Source organism: Phyllostomus discolor, chromosome 7 (genome assembly GCF_004126475.2).
Source record: "Phyllostomus discolor isolate MPI-MPIP mPhyDis1 chromosome 7, mPhyDis1.pri.v3, whole genome shotgun sequence".
Lineage (NCBI taxonomy): Eukaryota > Metazoa > Chordata > Mammalia > Chiroptera > Phyllostomidae > Phyllostomus > Phyllostomus discolor.
Window position 1 is genome coordinate 4,948,053 of NC_040909.2, and position 21,765 is coordinate 4,969,817.

Here is a 21,765-nt window from a genome sequence, read left to right on the forward strand (position 1 = left end):
CCGGAGCTGCCTGTCGCCGCGTGCCCACTCCCGCCGGAAGTGCGTCACCAGCTCCGCGCTCAGCCATCCGCGGCTGTACCTAGAAGTCGAAACAACAAAACAAGCAGCTGAGGCCGTGGCGGGGGCGCCGGGACGGGGGAGGGGCGCGCCGGAACCGGAACCGACCTGACGCCGGAACCGGAACCGAGAGCGGGTTGCCAGGGCCCGAAGAGGGCTGGCGGCGGCGGCCTCGCTCGGTGAGTGGGGCGGGCCGCTACTCGCGTGTTTGGCCGGAGCAGGGAGGACGCGACGCGGGCCCGTGGCGGCCTGTTCAAGGTCACGGCCTGTGCCAGCCCCCGCTTCTGGAGCCCCGCAGAGTGCGGGGCCCACCGATGCAGGCGGGGCAGTTACGCTACGCGTGGGGCCGGCCTCCCGCTTCAGAAAGGCGAGCGAGGGCGGCTTCCTGGAGGAGGCGGTGGCGGGCCCAGGGTTCCGAGACTGGAGGTTGCAGCCCGGCTGGGGCGCTGGTCTGCGGTCAGTAACCCGGCGCAGCCCTACTGGCCGGCATGGGGAGGGACGCGACCTTCTGCTAAGGGCCTAGGTGCATAGAGGCGGAGGGTGTCCGCTCCCTGGCTCTGGACTTGTCGTCATTAAAGATTCAGCCCACCAGGCACACATGTGACCCACAGAAGGTTATCAGCCCCTACATTCGCCCTGGGGAACAGAGCTAGTCCCCGCCCCGCTACTGTCTCAACCAGGGGGCCTGGATGCCCAGTTCTTCCTCACTTTTTCTCAGTTTTGGATGGAGAAACAGCCCGGAATTCACTGGTGGGTCTGTGGGAAACTGGTTAGACGGTCTCTCTGGCTCCACTGACGAGTGAGTGGACCTGAGAAGGAAGGGGATGATATCTGTTTCAGCCTGAAACTGGGTGCCTGTCCTGCTGTGGCTCTGGGGCAGGATCGCTGCTGCAAGGGTAATGTGACATCTGGATACCCTTTTCACCCCAGCTCTTGCAGGCCCCTCTGCTTGGGACAGCAGCAGGGGAGAGGAATCTCTTGGGATGTAGGGAAGAAAAAATCCAAGTAGCGTATGGGAGCAGGCTCAGAGGAGGCTGGGAGCTGGCAGGTGGCAGGTGGGGTGCCTTAGTGCCAGAACCTTGCCTGGGCAGTGGCAGCACCTGGGCTGGGTCTGTTTTCAGCCACAGAGCCTGATCCTCCTCCTGCCTAATAGTGTCTGTCCTGCCTTCCTCCTCCACCTTCTACTTTTCAGGTGGTGACTAAGCAGCCAGTGAGAGTGAAGGAAAAGTGAGCGCCCTGTGGGCTGGAGCCTGGGCACCTCTCCAGATTGGTAGAGGAGGCTGGTCCCAGGCCATGGTTGCCTTGACCTGGCATCTCATTGAGGCTTGCGTCTTTGCAGCTCTGTGTAGCTGGCATCTGTGGGGCTCAGCCAGAAGGAGCTGCTTGCATTATTTATTCCCCCTTCAGAGTAGTCTTGAGAGTATCCAGAACCACATCAGGTGGTAGAGAGATACTGCTCTGTAGGGCTAGAGATATCCCCAGTTGCTGAGCCCTAGCTGTAAAGCAAATTGTTGGGCCTTGGTAGTGACCTCTGGTCCCTTCTCTTTAGGCTGTCGCTTCCTTGCTGGAGAATTTGGTCACAAAGAATTGCCAAGATAGCTGGGCCAGGAAGAAAGCGCCGTAGCCCTGACCCAGACGCCGTTGCCGACCCCGGGGCACTCTGGCTGTCGACCAAGCGGCTCAAGATGTCTGGCGGGGCCAGTGCTACAGGCCCAAGGAGAGGGCCCCCAGGACTGGAGGAGGCCACCAGTAAGAAGAAGCAGAAGGATCGAGCCAACCAGGAGAGCAAGGATGGAGATCCTAGGAGAGGTGGTAATGGCATTCCTGGGGCTCGTGGCCTTCTCCCCCGGCTTCCTGTTGAACATACGGGTCAGGGGTTGGTCTGATGCCGAGGGAAGGACGTGTGGTGGGCTGTGTAGAGTCTCAGCTTTGAGGTTTGGGTACTCGGCTGAGATCCTAAAAATGGTGCTCGGTGGGGTGGCGAGGACTTGGGGGCTGCCTCCTCTTCACCGGTTCCCTATTCTTTCCTTTGTTGACAGGGTCAGCATCCACTCCTCGGGAGGAGCAGACCAAAGAGGGTGAGTAGTGAGTAGGCTTTTGGGTGCTAGAGTGCTGGGGGAGAGAGGGGACACAGGGGGCATAGTTTTCTTCAGGAGACCCTCGAGGTCTCATTGGCACTCTCCCGACAGAGCTGTTGCTGGATTGGAGGCAGAGTGCAGATGAGGTGATTGTCAAGCTGCGCGTGGGAGGGGGTGCCCTGCGGCTGGAGGAGGTGGACGCTGCTTTCACAGACACGGACTGCGTGGTTCGGCTTCCAGGTGCGTCCGTCCCGTCTGAGCCCGGCAGTACGCCCAGATCTGCAGATGGTCCCCACCCCGGCTCACTGTCCCCCTCTGTCTCCAGGTGGTCGGCAGTGGGGTGGTGTTTTCTATGCCGAGATAGAGAGTTCTTGCGCCAAAGTGCAGGCTCGCAAAGGCGGCCTCCTGCAGCTGGCACTGTCCAAGAAGGTGCCTCAGCTCACGTGGCCCTCTCTCCTGGTAAGTTACAGAGCCGGGTAGGGTAGGGACACCGCATGTAGTTGACAGGGCCTGACTGCTGTGTTTTTGGCAGAAGAAATCTCTAGGGACGCAGGAGTTGGTGCCGGGGTTGCAGTGCCAGGAGAACGGGCAGGAGTCATCTCCCGTTGCCCTGGAGCCAGGCTCTGAGCCCCGCCGAGCAAAGCAGGAGGCCCGGAACCAGAAGCGGGCCCAGGGCCGTGGTGAGGTAGGGGCAGGGGCTGGCCCCGGGGCCCAGGCAGGGCCCAGTGCCAAGAGGGCTGTGCATCTCCGAAGAGGGCCAGAGGGTGAAGGGTCCAGAGACGGCCCTGGACCCCGGGGCGATGCCCCCCCCTTCCTGGCTGAGCCAGCTACTCAGGTAAGCGTGGAGTGCCTGTGTGGGAGTTGAAAGATGGGGGAAGAGTGCGGGCTGCAGTTGGGGGGGCCATCTGCCTGGCTGGCCCAGGGCTGATCTTGCCCACAAACTCGCCATGAATAGGCTGAGGCTGAGGAACAGCTCCGGGTACCACTGCTGAACTCCCAGACCTGCCTCCCGGGCTCAGAGGAGAATCGAGCGCTTTTGGCAGGAGAGAAGGCAGTGTCCTCCAGGAATGACCCAGTCTCTCCAGCCATGACCCGGAGCAGAGACCCTGAGAAAGGTGACCGTTCCAGAGAGGAGATGGCGGTGGCAGCAGACGCTGCGTCCTTGGTGGATGGTAAAGACGGGGCTGGGGGTGGGCAGGCAGAGCCCTAGGTCGGGCTGCACGGGTGGTGGGTGGGCAGGGAATGGAACAGTAATGGGCAGGAGCCTGCCCGGGGTGGCGCTGAGCTGTGGTCTCAATGTAGAGCCCGAGTCCATGGTGAACCTGCCATTTGTCAAGAATGACTCCTATGAGAAGGGGCCTGACTCGGTGGTGGTGCACGTGTACGTGAAGGAGATCCGCAGGGACACCTCTCGAGTGCTTTTCCGCGAGCAGGACTTCACGCTTATTTTCCAGACCAGGTGGGTGGGTCTCGAGTGATGGGGCAGACAGAGTGCTTCGGGCAGGACAGTGTGCCTCACGTCCTGCCTCCTGCTCTGCTGTGCCTTCACAGGGACGGGAACTTCCTGAGAGTGCACCCGGGCTGCGGGCCCCACACCATCTTCCGTTGGCAGGTGAAGCTCAGGTGGGTGGTGCCCGGCCCCCACCGCTGTGCCCGTCGCACCCCGGCCTCCGTCTCCCTGGCCCTTCGAGCCAGGCACCCACTCCGCCTAGGTTCCTGAGTTCAGTCTTTTCCTGCAGGAACCTGATTGAGCCCGAGCAGTGTACCTTCTGCTTCACAGCCTCTCGCATCGACATCTGCCTCCGGAAGCGGCAGAGTCAGCGCTGGGGGGGCCTGGAGGCCCCAGCTGCACGAGGTCTGCACACGAGCTTCCTTCACGGATCAGCCCGCCACGCTCGGGATCCCTGCCCCTTGCCACGTGCTGCTAACCACCAGCCCCCTCGTTCCCCCTTTTTAAGGTGCAGTGGGTGGTGCAAAGGTTGCCGTGCCGACAGGTCCAACCCCTCTGGATCCGGCCCCACCGGGAGGTGCCCCTCACACCCTGACAGGCCAGGAGGAAGCCCGGGGTGTGGAGAAGGAGAAACCCAAGGCTCGAGCTGAGGACTCGGGGCTGGATGGCGTGGCAGCCCGCACCCCCATGGAGCATGTGGCCCCAAAGCCAGAGCCACACTTGGCCTCGGTGAGAATCCTGGGCTGGGAAGGGCCAGGGTGGAGGCCGGAGAGCCTCAGGGCCGCTGTCTCACGCCCCCCTTGCTCCCACAGCCCAAGCCCACATGCATGGTGCCTCCAATGCCCCACAGCCCCGTGAGTGGAGATAGCGTGGAGGAGGAAGAGGAGGAAGAGAAGAAGGTGTGTCTGCCGGGCTTCACCGGCCTTGTCAATCTGGGCAACACGTGCTTCATGAACAGCGTCATCCAGTCCCTGTCCAACACGCGGGAGCTCCGGGACTTCTTCCACGGTGAGCGCGGGGCCGGGCGCCCTGGGCTGTGGGCACGGGGGTGCCTTCTCCTGCTTACACTTCCGTCTGTCCCTAGACCGCTCCTTCGAGGCCGAAATCAACTACAACAACCCACTGGGAACAGGCGGACGACTAGCCATCGGCTTCGCCGTGCTGCTCCGGGCACTGTGGAAGGGCACCCACCATGCCTTCCAGCCTTCCAAGTTGAAGGTGATCTGTGGCCGCCTCCTCCCTTTGCTGCAGAGGGTGGGGCGGTCCAGCCAGCCGCGTGCACGGCGGGTGCCGGGGCCCCGCGCTCACACCTTACCCCTGCATCCAGGCCATCGTGGCGAGCAAGGCCAGCCAGTTCACGGGCTACGCACAGCACGACGCCCAGGAGTTCATGGCTTTCCTGCTGGACGGGCTGCACGAGGACCTGAACCGCATTCAGAACAAGCCCTACACGGAGACCGTGGACTCCGACGGGCGGCCCGATGAGGTCAGGGATGGGGGCAGCGGAGGCCGCGTCCATGCACACCCCAGCCTCCGGGTGCCCTTGGTCCTCACTGCTCTGCCCCTCAGGTGGTGGCTGAGGAAGCATGGCAGAGACACAAGATGAGGAATGACTCTTTCATCGTGGACCTGTTTCAGGGCCAGTACAAGTCGAAGCTGGTGTGCCCTGTGTGTGCCAAGGTATGCTGGGCACCCCGAGAAAGACACCCCCTCGCTTGGCCCAGCTAGCCTGGTCAAATCGAGGTCAGAGGCACGTGCGTCTTCAGGGACTGCAGGGGAAGGTTTGGGCGAGGAAGCTGACGGCAGGCGTCGGGCCCTTGTGTGGGCTGCTGGGGCTGGCAGGGCGGGTTTCCCGGCTGGGTCGGGGTGGAAGTGACGGTCAGGCTCACAGACAGCTGTACGGAGGAGCAGGGGTGGGACCGAAAAGGCAGAGAGGGGCACACTGATAAAGTGACTCGGCTGGGCCGGGCCTCAAGGGCCAAGAGGAGGGGTGGTTCTCTCCCGGTGGCCCTCCTGGTCTGACCAGTGTCCTGGGACTTTGCTGCTGGCTGTGAGGCCCTGAGAGCCACCGAGGGCCTGCCCCCCGCTCCTGGACAGCCACCTAGTCTCGCCCGTGCATCCGCAGGTCTCCATCACCTTTGACCCGTTCCTCTACCTGCCAGTGCCCTTGCCACAGAAGCAAAAGGTTCTCCCCGTTTTCTATTTCGCCCGGGAGCCCCACAGCAAGCCCATCAAGGTGAGGAGCAAGTTCCTCCTCCTGTGCTGGCCCAGGGCCCCTGGGCCGCCTGCCCCACGGACCCTGTCTGTCCTTTGCACCGCAGTTCCTGGTGAGCGTCAGCAAAGAGAGCTCCACCGCGAGTGAAGTGTTGGACTCCCTCTCTCACAGTGTCCACGTGAAGCCCGAGAACCTGCGTCTGGCCGAGGTATGTCTGTCCGTCCCCAGGCTGGTGAGCGTGTGTACTCACAGCACGCAGAGCCTCGGGAGCGGCCATTGGCATCTGTATGTGGACACGTGAGCGTGCACGTGACTGCGTAAGAACAGGTGGTGTGTCACTGGTGAGGCCTGGTTGGCACCAGGCGTCTGGGCTGTGCCCTGGAGGCGCCCTCAGTTCCCAGCATTGTCAGGGTTTGCGCCCCCTTTCACTAGTGACCCGCAGCTGCTCTTCCCTTGGCAAACGAGGAGCTTGAGCTGCAGGACTGTCCTTCCACCAGCTCTGGTTCTCCTTCTGTCTGCCGCTTCTCCGTATTATCCCAGATACGTGCCCTGGTCTTCCCCAAAGGTCCTTAGCTTCCAGCCTGGCGGTGCTCTTCTCCCCAGAGGGCTGGAGGTAGGCAGGAACCCCCTGGAATGTGGCCCCCACGATAACCATGGCGCAGTCTCAGTGGGGCTCCACGAACAGACAGCAGGGTAGAGACCCTGCGTGTGGTGTGGTTCAGACTCGGAAGCACCAGGCTCCTTAGCCCGTTGGGCACTGAGGCTGGTGCCGGCAGAGGCCTGCGCTCCTGTTGGGCCACAATCCCCGCTTCCCCAGAGACCCAGGGTCAGAGCCAGGCCTTCTGACTGCACTCTGGGGCAGGGCTCAGGGAAGGGCTTGTCCCCACACAGGACCTGGGTGTTCTCTGTCTCAGGTGATTAAGAATCGTTTCCACCGTGTGTTCCTGCCCTCCCACTCCCTGGACACTGTGTCCCCATCTGACACGCTTCTCTGCTTCGAGCTGTTATCCCCCGAGTTGGCTAAGGAGCGGGTGGTGGTGCTAGAGGTGCAGCAGGTGAGTGGGGTTCACCTGATGGCACGGCGCCCTGGTGGGGGGGGGCCTTCCCGCCCAGCCTGGCCTTGCTGAGCCAGATGACCCGCCCTAGCGCCCCCAGGTGCCCAGCATCCCCATCTCCAAGTGCGCAGCCTGCCAGCGGAAGCAGCAGTCGGAGGACGAGAAGCTGAAGCGCTGCACTCGGTGCTACCGCGTGGGCTACTGCAACCAGTGAGGACCCCCTCGGTCTGCCCCATCCCTCCTCCCCACCTGCCACTTGCCACCCTGCCTCCCCCCAAATATGTGTTAAGTTTTCCACTCAGCACCCTGCTCTACCAGGCCCCTGGGGGAGGCAGGGCTGGCGTCCTCATTTTCTAAGGCTGGAGGCTTGCTCCTAGCACAGCGACAAGGGAGGGCCACGGGGCTAAGGCCCTGTCATTACCTCCCCCTCTCCTCCAGGCTCTGCCAGAAAACCCACTGGCCTGACCATAAGGGCCTCTGCCGCCCTGAGAACATTGGCTACCCATTTCTGGTCAGCGTACCTGCCTCACGCCTCACTTACGCCCGTCTTGCTCAGTTACTCGAGGGCTATGCCCGGTAAGCGTCCAGTGGTTGAATTAGGACGGGGCAGGTAGGGGGCACAGGTGCCGGGTGGGCTTGTCAGGATTCTCATTTGCTTTGCTGCCTGTTGCCAGGTATTCTGTGAGCGTGTTCCAGCCGCCCTTCCAGCCTGGCCGCATGGCCTTGGAGTCGCAAGGCCCTGGCTGCGCCCTCTTGCACTCCACTAGCTCCCTGGAGGCTGGGGACAGTGAGAGGGACTCCATTCAGCCGCCCGAGCTCCAGTTGGTGACCCCTGTGGCTGAGGGGGACACGGGCGTCCCCCGGGTGTGGGCAGCCCCTGAGCGGGGCCCTGTGCCCAGCACCAGTGGAGTTTCTTCTGAGATGCTGGCCGGTGGGCCCACCGAAGTTGGCTCCCTGCCAGCTGGTGAGAGGGTGTCCCGGCCTGAAGGTGAGGGTTTGGTGAGAGGCCCTGCCCCCTGGGCAGGGCAGTTTGGGGGAAGCGGCTTCAGCTCTGCTGGGTGGGGGAGCTCTGACTGTCGTGTTCTCTCCCAGCTGCTGTGCCCGGGTACCAGCACCCAAGTGAGGCCGTGAATTCCCACACACCCCAGTTCTTTATCTACAAAATAGACGCATCCAGCCGAGAGCAGCGGCTAGAGGATAAAGGTGTCTGAGGCGGGGTGGGGGCCACCGGTGGGGGGGGGCTGGCCGCTCTCCATGGCTGACCCCCCTCCCCGCCCACCTCCAGGAGACACCCCGCTGGAGCTGGGAGACGACTGCAGCCTGGCTCTGGTCTGGCGGAACAACGAGCGCCTGCAGGAGTTCGTGTTGGTGGCCTCCAAGGAGCTGGAGTGTGCTGAGGACCCCGGCTCTGCCGGCGAGGCCGCCCGCGCCGGCCACTTCACCCTGGACCAGTGCCTCAACCTCTTCACCCGGCCCGAAGTGCTGGCACCCGAGGAGGCCTGGTGAGGCCGGGCGGCAGGCAGGAGGCGGGTGGCGTGGGGCGGAGATCTGTCTGCTGGTCCTGACCCCGCTCCGTGCCGTCCCAGGTACTGCCCGCAGTGCAAGCAACATCGCGAGGCCTCCAAGCAGCTGCTGCTGTGGCGCCTGCCGAACGTGCTCATCGTGCAGCTCAAGCGCTTCTCCTTCCGCAGCTTCATCTGGCGGGACAAGATCAATGACCTGGTGGAATTCCCTGTTCGGTGGGTGGAGGGTCCTGGTGACTGGGCGCGGGGCGTGGAGGCCAAGGGAGGCACCTCGGGTGCCTGCAGACTCTCACTGTCTGGTCGGGGCTGCAGGAACCTGGACCTGAGCAAGTTCTGTATCGGTCAGAAAGAGGAGCAGCTGCCCAGCTACGACCTGTATGCCGTCATCAACCACTACGGGGGCATGATCGGCGGCCACTACACTGCGTGCGCACGCCTGCCCAGTGACCGCAGCAGCCAGCGCAGCGACGTGGGTGAGGCCACACGCAGCCAGCAGGACAGGCGGTGGGGGTGGGGGTGTAGGTGATGCTCACATTCTTTCCACCTTGCCACAGGCTGGCGCTTATTTGACGACAGCACGGTGACCACAATAGACGAGAGCCAGGTCGTGACGCGTTACGCCTATGTACTCTTCTACCGCCGGCGGAACTCTCCCGTGGAGAGGCCCCCGCGGGCAGGTCACTCTGAGCACCACCCCGACCTAGGCCCTGCAGCTGAGGCTGCTGCCAGCCAGGTGAGGCGCGGGGGCCGTTCTGCAGGCCAGTGGGGCCTGACTCACAGCTGGGCGGGGGTTGGGCACAGCTGCCTTTCCTCCGGCCACAGGCCCCTGCAGCCTTGCAGTCCGTGAGTCTCAGGCAGAGTTCCCGCATGTAAAGCCTTAGCTGGCAGGATCACCTTGTGGTAGGGACGCTTAGGTGCACACACGCCAACATGCTGCCATTGGCGTGCACGCCGCCCCCACTTGGCACAGGCGGAGTATCTGCCCTGAACCCCGCTGGGTACAGTGCCGTGAACGGACTGTACCTCACAGCCTCCCAGCTTTCCTCTGCATGCTACCCACACGCCAGCCCGTAAACCCTCACTTGTGGCGGTCCCTGTGTTGTGATGTGCACTCAGGACAAGGCCTGTCCAGGCTGGCCATGGCCTAGAGGGGCTGTCGCCCTCTCTGAGGTGAGCGTCTGTCTCTGCTGAGCCTTTGGGGTCTTCTCTCCTCTTCCTCCATGGGGTGCTGTAGGCCTGGTTGGTGGGTGTAGCCGCACCCCTTTTCCGTGCTGGTCTCCTCGCTGTGCTCTCCTGCCTTGAGCCCTCTGCACTCAGACTCAGACATCCCCATGGAAGACAGCAGTCAGGACCTGGCCGGCGGTGGGAGGAGGTTACTGGGGTGGGCAGCTCTGTTCCCCATGAGCCAGTCCGCTCTGTGGGAGGCCTGCGCTAAAAACTGACTGGCTAGCCCCACATTGCCACAGAAAATTGCATGTTGATTAGGAATCTTCTTAAGGCCAAAATGTTGTCAAGATTCGTCTACTCTGGTGCTCTTAGTCTAGCCGACCCTGCGAATGGCCCACTTGGCTCACCTCCCTGCTGCTTAACCTGGGATGTAGGGGTTTAGTGCCGGTCACCTCGGGTAGGGCTGTCACGGCCAGGGTCTCAGGGACAGTGGGTGCCTCCCTGCCACTCTGGGTGCTGATGGCCATTTCCGCACACCCTAGGCTTCCCGGATTTGGCAGGAGCTGGAGGCCGAGGAGGAGCCGGTACCCGAGGGGCCTGCGCCCCTGGGTCCCTGGGGGCCCCAAGACTGGGTGGGCCCCCCGCCACGTGGCCCTACCACACCAGATGAGGGCTGCCTCCGGTACTTTGTTCTGGGCACCGTGGCAGCTTTGGTGGCCCTCGTGCTCAACGTGTTCTATCCTCTGGTATCCCAGAGTCGCTGGAGATGAGCTTGCCTGCAGACAGCTGCTGTGAGCTGGCCTGCCTGCCTGCCCACCAGGCACGCCTGCCTCTGTGGGGGGCCAGCTCTGGGTTTGGGCCTCAGTGTGTGCATCCAGAGGGAGAAAGTGGGGGCCGTGGCTCCTGCAGGGGCAAAGCATCCCAGGGTGGGTGTCCTCCTAGCTGTCTGTCCGTCCATCCTGCTGCTCTGACCCTCGGCCTGGGGCTTAGCCCTGCCAAAGCAGCTTCCTGTATTTAACGTGTTAATAAAGCGAGACTGTTCAGGCCTGATCTCGTCTCTCTGTCTCAATGCCACTGCTGTTTGCGCCTGCCTTGGGGTCCTCCCTTGGGTGCCGGAGCTCCGAGCCAGCACCCCTGGGATGCCAGGCAGCATACTGAGCAGCCCCCAACCCCTGTCCTCATATTCTGTTGCAGGGACTAGGCCCTGGCCAGGCCCCCGAGGTGGCCCCCACGCGGACAGCCCCTGAACGCTTCGTCCCCCCTGTGGACCGCCCAGCCCCCACCTACAGCAACATGGAGGAGGTCGATTAGCAGGTCCCCGGCTGGTGGGGGAACTGGGCTTGGGGATCCCCCACAGAGGGCCAGCTCTTTGCCGCTTCTCCTTCTCTAACCCAGAGGCACTGGCTTCATCAAAGGGGAGTTGGGGGTGCGGTTCGAGGGTGGGAACCTTACAGGTTGGGGCCTCTTGTCAGCTCGAACCCCCAACCAGTGGGCCTTGGTTTCTCCAGCCACCCTCAGTGCTGGGTGATTTGACTCTCAGTTGTACCTTCAATTCTTTCTGACTCGCATTATAAACGTTATAATTTTATTCTAAAAATTGTAATTTTTTTTTGCATTTTGGAAGTGATTGCTGCTGTTTAAATATATTTTAAAAATAAATGATAAATACGCAGACTTAGTGACTGATGCACCAGGTGCTGCGGCCACCTCCCTTTCCCACCATCTGAGGGGGGTGTATGTGTGTGTGTGTGTGTCTGTCGTGTGTCTCTGTGTTAAAGACCCCGCCAGCAGTCTGGTCTGAGGACAGATGGCAGGTCCTCGCCTCAGGCCTCGTGGGTCGTGGTGCCCCCTGTGCCATCAGATCTCTGGGGCCTGCCTGCCGCCCTTTGACCCCAGTGGCCCTGGGTCTCGTGTGGAGGTGGCTGTGGCTGGCATCACTGTCGGCACCTCAACACTCACGGGGTGGAGGAGTACCCCAGGAAGCTCCAGAAGCTGGCAGACAGGTCAGGCGGGCGTGGAGTACAGAAGGCCCGAGGAGGGCTCTTCCTCCTCCTTCCCCATTCTCAGGTCTGTCTTTGCTAGTTTGAGTGCCATCTGGATCCCTCAAGGGGAAACAGGGAAAATCTACGGGGAAGGAGACAGTGCTCCAAAAGGAGGACAGGCAGAAAGGATCAAAGCTAATACTGGCTGACTTCCTGTGAGAGGGAGAGAAGGAGGCCATTTCTTCCCTTAAGTCCCTGAGACCTTGGCTTCTGGCACCTGGCTCCTGCGGATGGCCCAGTCTGTTCACCTGCGGTATGTCTGCAGGCTTGGCCTGGCCCCAGAGTCCTTGTGACCTTGTACACACACAGCACAGAGCAAGGGCAGATCTTGTGAGAAGGCTCCTTGCCTCGTCATGGGTAATGCTGTTCCTTCCTCTCTCCAGTTCTTGGGGGTAGAGAGGGGGTCCCCAGCTAAAGGGAGCTCACAAAGATACTTGTGAGGCAGGTGTTCAGATGTGCTGGGGTAAGTGTAAGGCAGGCAGAGGTGGGACAGGGTCCTGGTATCCTGTTGATCCATCCCCACCTCCAAGCCTGTGGGGGAGTCTTGGGGAAAAAAAAAAATTCTGCTAGTTAGTGTCCCTCAGCCTTGGCTGAGTTAAAGGTGGCGTTGAGCAGAGGGAGCTCCTGGAGAAAGCCATTCAGTGACCAGTGTTGGCTTTTTCCTGTGGGGACAACGCACAGGCCATGTGGGGTTGATGGCCTTGGAGAGGGACCCGGAGAGCTGGGCGTGAGACCCTGCAGAAAGGGTGAGTTGCCAGGCCAGGGGCTGGTGCCGTCCTACTGCTGGAGGGCCTACTAGGCATGGGATATGACAGGGCTGTGCTGGCCGTACACGGTGTGCAGCCCCAAGTGTCGGCCCCGGTGGTCCACATGCGCTGGGTGCGCCTGAGCACAGCCCTGCTGCCGCCGAGCCTGCCACACTGCCCTTCTGTGGCATCTGTAGAGGGCTGCTGAGGCCACCAGCACTGTGGCCTCCACTGCTTCTGTGTTCATTGTTAGCCTCCACTGAAGAGACCTGTCCATAGGCCTGGCTTGTGGACTCTGCCTCTTTTCAGGCCATAGCTGGGCCTTACTGGCTGCTGCCTGGCTTTTCTCCTCGGTTATCTTCTCATTGATTTTCCTGGAAGTAGCAACAAGGGCTCGTGCAAGCAAGCCAGTTCCCTGGGCTGTGCCCATACACCTTCATGGTTCTGCTCTGTCCAAGTCAGGGTTCCAGACAACTGGCTGGCCTGTCATTGCCACTTGTGGCATTCTTGGTAGCACTGGTAGGGCTACCACCTGATCAGATAACGTGGAGCCACAGGGGCCACAGGGTAGCTCCCCTGAAGCCAGGGGAGGGTTGTGGGGGGCTATCACCAGACCTAAAGGATTCAAGATGGTGTCATAATAAATCCTTGGATGGTATCAGGTACAGAGGAGGCACTGACAGTGGCAGTCATTCTACTTATAGGCACCTTTGTGGTCGGCTAGGCACCAGCAGCTGTGAACTCAGCATGGGACTGGTGAGGCAGTGGCTCTGCTTCTTGGTGCCCATTTGTGGCACCACTACAACGCATCCCCTGCTCAATGCCTGCAACCTAACCTTGGCTGGGCATCAGGCTGGGGCCAAGGGGCCGTGGGGCCATGGACAGGTGGGAAGCCCTAAGACACAGGACCTGGATACCAATGCAGTGTGTGGCCCTGGGAAGAACCTGGCCTTTGGTTATCATGTGGGACCCAGATGTAGGCCTGGAAATGGAATCTGGTCACTAGTGGGATACGGCCACAAAGCGGGACACAATATGGTTACATACTGTAGCTTGGATCCTTCCCAGTCCTTGAAGGTCCAGGCGTATTAGCAACACCAAGGCCTCTAAAAACCCAAGTTCTAATTCCAAATTTGGGGATATCCTTACCATCCCCCACCAGCAGCTCCAGATCCACAAACAAAATAGTGTGATGGGACCCCCAAGCACAACAGCCATCATCATGGGGACATATTCTTCGTCCCCACCGTACCCCAACTTCAATCAAGTATCCCGTCAAATGCCTGTAGAATGATGTCAAGGTCTAATTTGTTTGTGGCTTTCACATTTGCATGCTTTGGCAAGGGAGGGTGTGTCAAGAGATTTTTAAACAAATCACAGAACTTCTGTGAGGTCCCTCCTTTCTCTCCTGGCCAGGTGTGTCCAGGTGAGCAGGGCCCCTTATGGGGCCCTTTGATCGGCCATTCCTCACGGTGTCTGCCCTGGAGTCTTAACCGGATTTCCAGGGCTTCATTTTGCTCCATTATTTCCATGACAACTACAAAGCTGCGACTTGAGAAACGCGATTGGGGACTCATAGATGCTCCCGAGAACAGACTGGGATGGCCCCAAGGTTCCCAGGGCGTAAGGAGAAAATCCGAGGAATAAAGGGCCATGCCCGCGTCTGCCTCCTGCCCGAAGTCCGGTAGCCTCCTACCCCTTCAAGTGACCAGGAGACCCAACGAGAAGGCGGAAATGAAGCGCCCGGAAAGGTCGGTTTGGCCGCACGCTCTGCTATTTAAATGGCGCCGACAACCTCGGAGAGTCCCGCCCCCTCTCTCCAAGGAAGGACGTCATTGGCTCTCCCTGGCGGCTTCGCTCTCCTATTGGTCAGTGGGCTAACGTCAACGAGCAAATTGGCCCCGAAGTTTTCTTTCAGTTTCCGCAGTCTCTACGATGGCGACTGTGGACTCCCTGTCGCTGTTTACCGGCCTAGGCCTGAGCGAGCACAAGGCGCGCGAGACGCTCAAGAACACCGCTTTGAGCGCTCAGCTGCGCGACGCGGCGATCCAGGTGCGAACCCTTTCCCTTGGCCCGGGAGGCCGATCTTGCTCCCCTGCAGCCGCGGGCGGGTCCCGGTCTCGATCCCCATCCCGATCTACCCACCTTGTCTCCCGCATTCCTTTCTCACTGGCGGCGGGGCTTCTTCTCCTGACCCCTCTGACCCTAGGCACAGCAGACTCTGGGCTCCACTATCGACAAGGCTACCGGGACCCTGCTATATGGCTTGGCATCCCGACTCAGGGATCCCCGGCGTCTCTCTTTCCTTGTGAGCTACATAGCCAATAAGAAGATCCACACCGAGTCCCAGCTGAGCGGTGAGACCCCTGCCTGTCCTGCGACTTCACCTCCAGTTCCAGTCCTAGGTCAAGACCCCCAGGGTCTCTCTAGATGCCTAGTTCTGCACTTCTAAGTCCGGCCTGACGCTGAGGGATGGGGAGGGCGGCTCCCCGTGCGCTTGGGGAACTGTGTAGGTCTGTGGGAGCGCCTCCCTCGGAACGCACGCTTCTTTCCTGTGGCCCCAGGACTGCTCTCAGGTGGTGCAAAGCTGAACTTCCAGAAGGCCAGGCTATAATTGGGATTTTGTAGCATTAGGGCCCTATCTATTTACTTCTTGGAGCTTAGATGCCGCAAATTCATTGCTGTCCTTTCTCAGCTGCCCTTGAGTATGTGAAAAGTCACCCCCTGGACCCCATTGACACCGTGGACTTTGAGCAGGAATGTGGCGTGGGCATCACTGTGACTCCAGAGCAAATTGAGGAGGCTGTGAGTCCTTCCCCAGGCATGGGGTTTCTTCCTGACTTCTGACTCTATGAAGGACTGGCTCAGCCTCTCCACCCAGGAACACCCAGGGTGAGGGTGTAGTTCTGAAGGACACTTTCCTGAGCCATGTGGTTTGACTTTCCGCAGGTGGAGGTTGCCATAAATCGCCACCGGCCCCAGCTCTTGGTAGAGCGTTATCATTTCAACATGGGCCTGCTGATGGGTGAGCAGGGCCTGGGGAGGGGGCGGTGCTGTTCTCTCTGGGCGCCGTGAGAGGGAGGTGGGGGAAGAGCAGGAGCACTGTAAAAAGTGTTCGGGCTGGGCCCAGGCCCTGATTCCTGAGATCAGCCGGGACCTTCTCTTAGGAAAGAGGGTGGGAAGTGCCCTTTTTTGCCTTTCTGCAGCTCCTTGTGCCCACGTTTCTAGGAGAGGCTCGGGCTGTGCTCAAGTGGGCAGATGGCAAAATGATCAAACATGAAGTGGATATGCAGGTAAAGACCCTGCCATGGACAGGGTCTGGAGTCCACTGAGGGGTAAACAGGGGTCGGGGGTGGGAAGAGACCCTGCCCTTCTTCTGCCGATGAATAGTAGAGCCCAGTGTGCAGGAGGCAGCCCCTGGGTGGGCAGTGAACGACTTGGGCCTCTGGGTGAGTCACTTTACTCTGAACCTTAGTTTCCTCTCCTTGTAAATAGGGGTGGCTTTCATCTCCTTTGAAGATGAGCCTCTTCATTCAGGATGCTGGCATAGAGTCCCAAAGTGGCTGAGATAGATTGTATATCTTGATGCTGGGCCCACAGTTCAGTTTTTGTTACCTGAGACCAGTATGGACCCTCAGGTAGCAAAGAGCGTGTGAGGCCAGCAGAACCCTGTGAGGAGCAGAGGTGGCATGGGCTAGGTAGGTTTTTCAAGGTGGTTCTGGTAGACAGGCCAGGAAGTCCTTAGGCGGGTGAGTGGGGTCAATTAGAGGATCCTGGAAAGAAAACACTCATGTCCCAGCCCTAACTCTGGTCTCTGCTCAGGTCCTGCACCTTCTGGGTCCCAAGACAGAGGCTGATCTGGAGAAGAAGCCCAAGGTAGCTGAGTATCTCCTGGGTGCCTGGGGCTGAGGTGGTATGGAGTGAGACTTCAGGCTGGGGAAGGGAGTATCTGACCCCAGTGATCCCAAGACCCTACCTAAGACAGACCCTGACCTAACTTCTGGGCTTTTCTTAGGTGGCAAAGGCTCGGCTGGAAGAAGCAGCCCGGAGGACGACCAAGGATGTGGTGGAGAATGGTGAGAGGCTTGAGACTCCTGTCACATTCAACTCTCTGACCTCCAGGCCGTCCGTCTGATGGGGCCATGTCCCCTCAGGCCATGTCTTGCACAGCACCCTGCCTTCTGCTGTGAGACTGGAAATCCTGGTGTTTCCTTCGTTCACTTTACCAGGAGACTGGCCTGTGGAGGCCCGAGAAGTCTGGCTGTGTATCCAGTCTTTGGGCTTGGGGGAAGAGGGCCTGCCAGGTTCTGTTTGGGTTGTGGGCCTCCCTGGTAGTTCCAGCAGTCGTCTCCCTGCGCCAGATGTGGCAGCAGTGTCCAGAGGACACGTTTCCCTTGGCCTCTTCTCTGCAGGTGAGGTCGCTGGCCAGACCCTGTCTCTGATGGAACAGCTCCGAGGGGAGGCGCTGAAGTTCCACAAGCCTGGTAAGCAGGCAGGGCAAAACCGAGGAGGGCTGGATTTTGACAGCAACTCTTGCAGCCAGGCTCCAAGGCTGGGGGGGCCTTGGCCTGCAGCCTGGTCCTCAGGCTCACTCTGGTCCTGGCAGGTGAGAACTACAAGACCCCAGGCTATGTAACCACTCCACATACCATGGACCTACTGAAGCAGCACATGGAGATCACTGGGGGACAGGTGTGTGGGAGTATGACCGGGCAAGCTAGTGCCGTCAGCATTTTCCTGGGGGCCTGGAGCTGCCTGCATGCTGCCCCCTGGCCTCTCTGAGAAACAGTTTCTGTTCCTTTAGGGTAGTTAGTCCGACCTCTGACCTAATTTCTCTGCTCCCATTTCCCTCATCTCAGGTACGTACCCGGTTCCCGCCAGAACCCAATGGAATCCTGCATATTGGACACGCCAAAGCCATCAACTTCAACTTTGGCTACGCCAAGGTGAGTGTGTGCCTAGGAGTCTGGCAAGCAGGGTGACCGCTTGCTGCTCCCATGACTGGCAGCCTTCCCTGCTGTCTCATCACCTGTCCAGAGCAGACAGGCCGTGCAGGGGAACCACGTGTGTGTCCGATAGCTAGAAACCCCCTGGGCTCATCGGGAAAAAGCTCTGAGGTGAGGCAGTGAGTTCACATTGGAGGGAATGCCCAGCGCAACCTGTCTTATACTAATTGGAATAAGAGGTGGCTTGTGTAGGGCATCGGGAGAGAGGAAGATGAGGGACACTCTTGGAGATGTTCCCAGTTCTGGCACAGGAGAGCTGTGAGACCGACCCAGGGCGGTGAGCTGCTCTCGGGGAGCTCACACACTGCGACTCTCCTAGGCCAACAACGGGATCTGTTTTCTGCGCTTTGATGACACCAACCCTGAGAAAGAGGAAGCAAAGTTCTTCACCGCCATCTGCGACATGGTGGCCTGGCTGGGTATGGGCTGAGCGAGGCCTGGACAGAGCTGGTGGTCAGTGGGCTTCTCCCTGGGCCGTGGCCTGTCACGGGGTGTCCCCGACTGATTGCCCATGCTGTGTCTCATTCTGCCTCAGGTTACACACCATACAAGGTGACATATGCCTCTGACTATTTCGACCAGCTGTATGCCTGGGCGATAGAGCTCATCCGCAGGTGAGGCCAGGGCCGTGATGTGGAGCCAGGCGGGCTGGCTGGGACACAGCCATACTTGGCGCTCACGCCCCTTCCGCACAGGGGCCAGGCCTATGTGTGCCACCAGCGAGGAGAGGAGCTCAAAGGCCACAACCCTCCACCATCGCCCTGGAGAGACCGTCCCATAGAGGAGTCACTGCTACTCTTCGAGGTGGGGTTTCGGAGGGGCAGGTGGGGCTGGGTAGGCCAGGAGGCCAAGGACGAGAAAGAAGCCCCCATGCTGAGAGGCAACCTGAGCCCTTGCTCCCCTCAGGCGATGCGCAAGGGCAAGTTCTCGGAGGGCGAGGCCACGCTGCGGATGAAGCTAGTGATGGAGGATGGCAAGATGGACCCTGTGGCCTATCGAGTCAAGTATACACCGCACCACCGCACAGGGGACACCTGGTGGGTTTGAGCATGCGGTGGGTTGGTGGGCCGTGGGTAGGACAGAGTGGGGCTGGATGGTGGGGCCCACTGCCTGTGCCCTGCAGGTGCATCTACCCCACTTATGACTACACGCACTGCCTCTGTGACTCCATCGAGCACATCACCCACTCACTCTGCACCAAGGAATTCCAGGCCCGGTGAGGGGGCTGGGCCCGTGGGGTGGTAGGGCCAGTGGCATTCCAGCAGCCCTTCCTGTGGCCTCTCCTTGGTCTGAGGTCCTGACTGTACCCTCCTACCGCAGACGCTCCTCCTACTTCTGGCTGTGCAATGCTCTGGACGTCTATTGCCCTGTGCAGTGGGAGTATGGCCGTCTCAACCTGCATTATGCAGTCGTCTCTAAGAGGAAGATTCTCCAGCTCGTGGCAGCTGGCGCCGTGCGGTAGGTGTAGTTGTTTGGCTCTTCAGAGTTGGTGGTATTACTGGCATGTGCTGCCAAAGGTCTCACAACCTCCTTGCCCGCAGGGACTGGGATGACCCACGGCTCTTCACGCTCACAGCCCTACGACGGCGGGGCTTCCCACCTGAGGCCATCAACAACTTCTGTGCTCGGGTATGGCGCACTGGGCTGGGTGGGCAGGTCGGGGCTGGGCATGGCAGTCTGTGGTTGTAGCTGTGACTGATGCTGCCCTTTCCTCTTAGGTGGGGGTGACAGTGGCACAGACCACAATGGAGCCACATCTGCTAGAAGCCTGCGTGCGTGAGGTACTGAATGACACAGCCCCACGGGCCATGGCTGTGCTGGAGCCATTACAGGTCACCATCACCAACTTTCCTGCTGCCAAGGTAGGTCTGCCTCGGTGTGTGTGTCTGTGTGGGTGCAGGGTATTGGGGTACTCCAGTGCCGAGTGGGACTCAGACACCCATTTCTTGCTGCAGTCTTTGGACATCCAGGTGCCCAACTTTCCAGCTGATGAGACCAAGGGCTTCCATGAGGTTCCCTTTGGATCCATTGTCTTCATTGAGAGGACTGACTTCAAGGAGGTAAATGGGAGGGTGGAGGTTCCTGTTTGCTGCCTAGCCCGGTTCTGAAGAATTCTGCTTCCTGCTTCAGATGAACCAACCCCTGCCCAGCATCGGGGTGGGGGAGAAACCTCTTGTGCCTGTCTGACCCTTGCAGCCTCTTGTGGCTACCTTATTTCCTGCCTCTAGGAACCAGAGCCTGGCTACAAGCGCCTGGCAAGGGGCCAGCCTGTGGGCCTGAGGCACACGGGCTATGTCATCGAGCTGCAGCGAGTCGTGAAGGTGAGAGCCAGCTGCAGCCTTCCCACCGCGGTGCCTGCTGGGGGGAAGATGTGGGTGCAGGCCGCACGCAGTCCTGGTGGTGGCCCCAAAGTCTGATGGCAGGCCTCTCCCCCTCGACTAAAAGGGCGCTAGTGGCCGTGTGGAAAGCCTGGAGGTGACCTGCAGAAGGGCAGATGCTGGAGAAAAGCCCAAGGCCTTTATTCACTGGGTGTCACAGCCTCTGACGTGTGAGATTCGCCTCTATGAGCGGCTGTGAGTGAACAGAGCGGGGCGGGGACAGGTGGAAGGTGAGCACTGCCTGCTGGGGCTGCCATCTGGAATCTGACCTTCGCTCTGGTTGCAGATTCCACCACAAGAACCCTGAGGATCCTGCTGAGGTGCCTGGTGGATTCTTAAGTGACCTGAACCTGGTAGGCTCATGGGGTACAGGGTGAGGGTGGGGGGCCCCCCTGACTGGGCGCCCGTCTGAGTTCCCTGCCCGCAGGCATCGCTACAAGTGGTGGAGGCGGCGTTGGTGGATTGTTCCGTGGCTCTGGCAAAGCCCTTCGACAAGTTCCAGTTTGAGCGGCTTGGCTACTTCTCCGTGGATCCAGACAGCCACCAGGGACAGGTGCTTGTGTTTACCTGCCGGGCTTTTCCACAGCGATGACGTCGTCCATCCACGGTGCTGAGCGCTTGGCCTACGTTCCCTTAGTTCCTCCTCCCCACTTGAGGCGGGCGTTCATGTTCTACTGATGGGGAAACAGGCTCAGAGGTTAAGTCCATGCGCAACGTTTTGTGTGGACTCTGCCTTTCCTACTCCTCAAAGAAGGGGCAGGTGTAGGGGCTGTTATAATCTGTACAAAATGGAGGCCCAGAGCCATCCATTCGTTCACCCAGAGCAGTCAGTTTATTGAGAACCCGTCTCCTGACCCTCGGCCCCTCTGGGATGAATGAGGGGAGGGGAGGGGTGGGGTGTCCGCAGTGAGATCCACCCAGGGCCTTCTGGCCCCGCTTTGGTTTGGTGGTCATTCCTCCCTCTCTGCCCTCCAGCTTGTCTTCAACCGGACGGTCACACTGAAGGAGGACCCAGGAAAGGTGTGAGCCGGAAGCCCCGTGGACTCACCTCACCCTTCTGGAGGCTAGGGGTACCCACACTCCATGTCAATAAAAAACAGTGAAACCCCCCTACCCCCGGAGTCTGTGTTACCTATCTGCACCCCCAGCACCTGAGGGCCTTAGAGACGTCCGGAAGGGTGGGAGTGCGGGGGACGATGCACTGCACACAGCCACCGCTGCGCTTCTCCGAGCTCAAGGGTGGGGGCCTGGCCCTGAATGGACATCCTCTGCATCTGGTCTGCGGGAATGGTGGTGGGCCCTGGGGTGCAGCCCCCCTGTTAGGAGCCCTGTGCCAGAGGGCTCTGGGAAGTTTGTGTCTGCCTGGGTTCCTAGATGGATGGCGAGGCCAAGCGCCCTGTCCAGTTATTCAGCCAATGATCGAGTGCCCACTTTGCGCCAGGTTCAGGGAGAAGAGGAAGACAGAATGGCCAGGCAGCGTGCAGGAGAGGTCTCCTTGAGGCCTCCATGAGGTTGCAGGACTTTCCTGGCTCAGCCTGGGCTTCAGGAGACTACTCTCAGGAAGTGACTCCTGAGGGGAACCCCAAAGGGTGACGGATAGTTTGCCAGGGCCGGAGGAACAAGCAAAGATCCAGAGGCCTTTTTAGGAGTATGGGAGGCTGGTTGCTCTCTAGGGCACTGTGGGCTACTGCTGAGTCCTGAGTGTGTCTGCAGCTTTAACAACCCTCCACATTTTCCCTGTATACAAACACCGGGCTACCAGAGGCCCGCTTTAAGGTGGACTGGGCTGCGGAAGGCCTGATTAGAAAGGCAGGAGATGGGTGGGGGAGGAGGGTCCCAGAAACTAAGCACACGGAGAGGAGAGTATCCTGGGACGTTCCAAGTGGGAGGCGGCTGGAGCGCCAGGGCTATTTCAGGAGCCGCGGGGGGCCACCTTAAAGTAGAGTCTGGGCCCCGCCCCGTGCGGTGCTGCACGACCTAAGGAGGCCCGGGCAGGCGCCAGAAGGTGGCTACAGAGCAAGCTTCAAGTCCCAGCCTGCCCAGACTCG

At 60.3% G+C, this 21,765-nt stretch overlaps 2 protein-coding genes across 20 annotated transcripts; both read left to right on the forward strand.

The window, feature by feature from the left end:
- The first annotated feature begins 70 nt into the window (after nt 1-70).
- Nucleotides 71-11,217, forward strand: USP19 (ubiquitin specific peptidase 19). Of its 18 annotated transcripts, none has more exons than XM_036030348.1 (27): nt 71-236; nt 1,607-1,866; nt 2,097-2,135; nt 2,247-2,375; nt 2,461-2,594; nt 2,668-2,970; nt 3,091-3,307; nt 3,438-3,594; nt 3,687-3,758; nt 3,875-3,990; nt 4,094-4,314; nt 4,398-4,593; nt 4,670-4,803; nt 4,913-5,071; nt 5,155-5,265; nt 5,711-5,821; nt 5,907-6,008; nt 6,715-6,855; nt 6,947-7,065; nt 7,294-7,431; nt 7,530-7,843; nt 7,948-8,058; nt 8,141-8,357; nt 8,442-8,594; nt 8,691-8,851; nt 8,933-9,111; nt 10,740-11,217. In XM_036030348.1, exons 2-27 carry the CDS (start codon nt 1,743-1,745, stop codon nt 10,854-10,856), a joined length of 3,975 nt encoding a protein of 1,324 aa, XP_035886241.1. In that variant the 5' UTR covers nt 71-236; nt 1,607-1,742; the 3' UTR covers nt 10,857-11,217. The 18 variants fall into 18 exon arrangements, with proteins under 18 accessions (XP_035886241.1, XP_035886243.1, XP_035886240.1 ...); XM_036030350.1 differs by having other exon boundaries at nt 3,091-3,250; XM_036030347.1 differs by having other exon boundaries at nt 72-236; nt 1,607-1,869.
- Nucleotides 11,218-14,225: 3,008 nt separating this feature from the next.
- Nucleotides 14,226-20,830, forward strand: QARS1 (glutaminyl-tRNA synthetase 1). Of its 2 annotated transcripts, none has more exons than XM_036030351.1 (24): nt 14,226-14,385; nt 14,543-14,738; nt 15,029-15,138; nt 15,283-15,358; nt 15,562-15,626; nt 16,156-16,209; nt 16,349-16,409; nt 16,746-16,817; nt 16,940-17,025; nt 17,193-17,279; nt 17,659-17,758; nt 17,875-17,953; nt 18,035-18,143; nt 18,246-18,376; nt 18,463-18,555; nt 18,660-18,797; nt 18,881-18,968; nt 19,058-19,201; nt 19,295-19,399; nt 19,568-19,660; nt 19,785-19,912; nt 20,004-20,070; nt 20,145-20,270; nt 20,693-20,830. In XM_036030351.1, the coding sequence occupies exons 1-24, from the start codon at nt 14,269-14,271 to the stop codon at nt 20,741-20,743; spliced, it is 2,376 nt and encodes a 791-aa protein (XP_035886244.1). In that variant the 5' UTR covers nt 14,226-14,268; the 3' UTR covers nt 20,744-20,830. The 2 variants fall into 2 exon arrangements, with proteins under 2 accessions (XP_035886244.1, XP_028374176.1); XM_028518375.2 differs by having other exon boundaries at nt 14,543-14,690.
- Nucleotides 20,831-21,765: the final 935 nt, after the last annotated feature.

Coding starts and splice junctions, on each gene's coding strand:
- USP19 (XM_036030333.1), top strand. CDS start 372: ATGCAGGCGGGGCAGTTACGCTACGCGTGGGGCCGGCCTCCCGCTTCA. Junction 5,266..5,710: donor TGTGCCCTGTGTGTGCCAAG/GTATGCTGGGCA, acceptor GTGCATCCGCAG/GTCTCCATCACCTTTGACCC. Junction 8,358..8,441: donor CTGGCACCCGAGGAGGCCTG/GTGAGGCCGGGC, acceptor GTGCCGTCCCAG/GTACTGCCCGCAGTGCAAGC.
- QARS1 (XM_036030351.1), top strand. CDS start 14,269: ATGGCGACTGTGGACTCCCTGTCGCTGTTTACCGGCCTAGGCCTGAGC. Junction 16,210..16,348: donor ATCTGGAGAAGAAGCCCAAG/GTAGCTGAGTAT, acceptor GGCTTTTCTTAG/GTGGCAAAGGCTCGGCTGGA. Junction 18,144..18,245: donor AGTCACTGCTACTCTTCGAG/GTGGGGTTTCGG, acceptor TGCTCCCCTCAG/GCGATGCGCAAGGGCAAGTT.